Raw genomic sequence first — 2936 nt, 5'->3', positions numbered from 1 at the left:
ATATATATATATATATATATATATATATATATACACATACATATGCGACGGGCTTCCAAATCCACTCGCGAGTGCTTGGTAAGCCTGAAGTTATTGATGTCATATTAGAAGATATTTGCCCAAAGTGCTGTGGAGTGAAAATACCCTGAAACCATTTGGTTGGGAAGCAATACCATATGTGTATCTCATTATACACGATATCCATGTGATAATGAATTGGCATACTTAACTAAGTAATTTCTGTAACTTCATTCTATTTACAGATGTAATTGCTGATAGAAGAACTCTTTCAGAAGTAATGGTAAAAGACTTACGTTCTGATAGAACGGTCGAGAATAATGTGGCGAATATGGATTCTCAAAATGAACAATCGGTCATTAAAGAATCAGAAATTGGAGATTTGCAGGTGTTAATTCTTAAGTGTAAATGGAAAAAAAAAGCAGGACATTGTTCCGTATTATTAAATAATCTTCCATGGTGTAAGTATTATTTGCAATAATTGCTGTTTTTATGTCCTGTTCCAACATGAACATATTGTTTAGTCCAAGGTTCGCCAAAAGGGGTCCGAGGGACTCCTAGGGGAGCGCAGGGACTTACAGGGAGTCGACGATAGCCAAGGGGTCGAATGGAGGTAGGCGTACGAAAGACCGGTTCACCCAGATGAACTGCTTGAAATATTTAGCGCCACGCTCATCCCTCACATTGATGCTGTCAATAGATGAAGGCAACTGCTTAAATGTTCATACCAGTAAGCAGGAGTGTTGATTTTGTAGTGTTTGCATATTTTCCAATGTAAATACTGTCCTACCCTATTGTGGCGATTTTTGTCTTCCTTTGGTGTCAATACAAGACATCCCGAGACGAGATGGTCTATTGTCTCGTCAAATGTATCGCAGAATCTGCATTTAGGGTCAGTACCGTTTGGAAGAACGTTAGCCAGGTAGCTTTTGGTAACCAAGATTTGGTCTCGTGCCCTTAACATGAAACCATCAGTATCTTTTTTTAGGCCTGAGCTTCTCAGCAACTGACAGGTTGTTGCTTGGTCTACATCAGCATTTCGGCTTCGAAGAATATATTATTATTATTATTATTATTATTATTATTATTATTATTATTATTGAATGAGAGAGCAGCGCAATCCATCAAAGTGACACTGGGGTAAAATATATGAAACCCAATATGCCATCCTTTTTTTATTTTTTATTTTCTCTTTCTTTCTTTTTTCCACTTTTCTCTATCACATGACTTTGTAAATGGACAATTTCGTGTGTTTAATTTAATGGCCTACCAATGCATACAGTGTGTTTCTCTGCCCTAAGTGTCAGGAAGACACTCGGCAGGAAATTGAAACAGAATTGAAAGCAGATTATAATAAAATTAATAATAATGATAATAATAATAATAATGATGATAGTAATAATAATGATAATAATAATAATAATAATAATAATAATAATAATAATAATAATAATAATAATAATAATAATAATAATAATAATAATAATAATAATAATAATGATAATAATAATAATAATGATAATAATAATAAATGATAAAATAAAAGGATTATATATATTTGTCTTTTCCAGTATATGTTAATATGACAGTAGTTCCAACTGGCATTCATTTTCAACTGCAATTAGGTGTGCGTCCAATTTTAGATACCTATATCCGTAAGTATTTTTCTTTTCTTTTTTGTTATCTACTAAAAAGCATGCAATTAGCAACTGACTAAAGGAAGTTGACAGTGACACTTATACTGGCCATCTCCTTCGACTCTTGGCCGAAAGCCTTGATTGGTAGAACAATCTGATTCTATCAGTAGAATTACAGTACAATTGACGAAATCACCGTAATTAGATCATTTGCATTATGTATCATTTTTGTTGTCTGATCATTTAACAGCTTAACGAGGCAAATGGTAGAACACTAGAAGCGTTTCTAATTGTTTGGGCCAATAAATGCCGAAGCTGCCTAAGAATGATCTGAGATGACGAACATAAAAGACAACTTGAAGCTCGTCTCTCGGCTAAACGCAATATTTTAACGAACTTTTCAGAAAACCCCGTCAAAGAGGTGTAGCTATTTTGTTGGTAAGGTAGCGGTTGGTTAATTTGCTTGGGTGGTTCTGATTGGGATTGGATATCCAAGCGGATGAAATCAAAGAAAACGCTGCAAGCAAAGTAATAGGTTTCACATTGGGTGGTCTGTGAGAAAACTGTTACTGAAAGAAAGGGATAAGGGTAAGTTATGACATCATCAGACGTCATGTATTCCTGTATAGGGCACTGGTTGTTATCATTCCAATACGGTCTCCAGAATGTCTCAAGTTATGGTTCGCCGGAACGGTCTACAGTAGCGATACACACATAACTTCTTGGGGTCGCGCTTCACTATCACTACTTATATGAATGTATGTATGTATGTATGTATGTATGTATGTATGTATGTATATACATTTGTGTGGTAAGAAGATTGTTTCTCAACCACATGGTACCGGTTTGAGTCCCATTGTACAGCACCTTAGGCAAGTGTCTATTACTATGGCGTCAAGCCGACCAAGGTATTGTGAGTGGATCTGGTACACGGGGAAACAAAGAAGCCGGTTTAGGTCAAATTTTTTACCGGTTGAATCACAGAAATGCACAGTGGTGTTTTTTCGGTGGTCAAAGTATACGGTCCTAAGAACATGCTAAAGTAAATAGTCTAATTTTGGGGCCTATGAGCCGTCGACCTAAAAAGGTGATGTTAGCCGTACATATAGAGCAAACCCTTCTTTTTCCGTCGAGGGCTTATTTGCCCCAACATTAGACTATTTGCTTTAGTCAAGGTAGGGTAATCGCTTATAAGTTTAAGCTTCTAAAATATTATCATTTACAGAGTGAGAAATTCAATAGCGTTTACCAAATAATCGCATATATATATATATATATATA

General features: G+C 35.5%; 1 protein-coding gene across 1 annotated transcript in view; it reads left to right on the top strand.

Annotated features, from left to right (window-relative positions):
* The window catches only part of LOC106872505 (uncharacterized), a 16952-nt gene extending 15202 nt beyond the window's left edge, over window positions 1-1750 (top strand). Inside the window, exons 5-6 of the mRNA XM_014919522.2 lie at window positions 264-479; window positions 1590-1750. Coding sequence (XP_014775008.2) covers window positions 264-479; window positions 1590-1735 — 362 coding nt within the window. The 3' untranslated portion in view covers window positions 1736-1750. The remainder of the gene's footprint in view (window positions 1-263; window positions 480-1589) is intronic.
* The last annotated feature ends 1186 nt before the right edge of the window (window positions 1751-2936 follow it).

This window comes from Octopus bimaculoides, chromosome 13 (genome assembly GCF_001194135.2).
Source record: "Octopus bimaculoides isolate UCB-OBI-ISO-001 chromosome 13, ASM119413v2, whole genome shotgun sequence".
In the NCBI taxonomy this organism is placed as follows: domain Eukaryota; kingdom Metazoa; phylum Mollusca; class Cephalopoda; order Octopoda; family Octopodidae; genus Octopus; species Octopus bimaculoides.
Note: the sequence above shows the minus strand (reverse complement) of the source record. Positions and strands in the feature narration are given on the sequence as shown.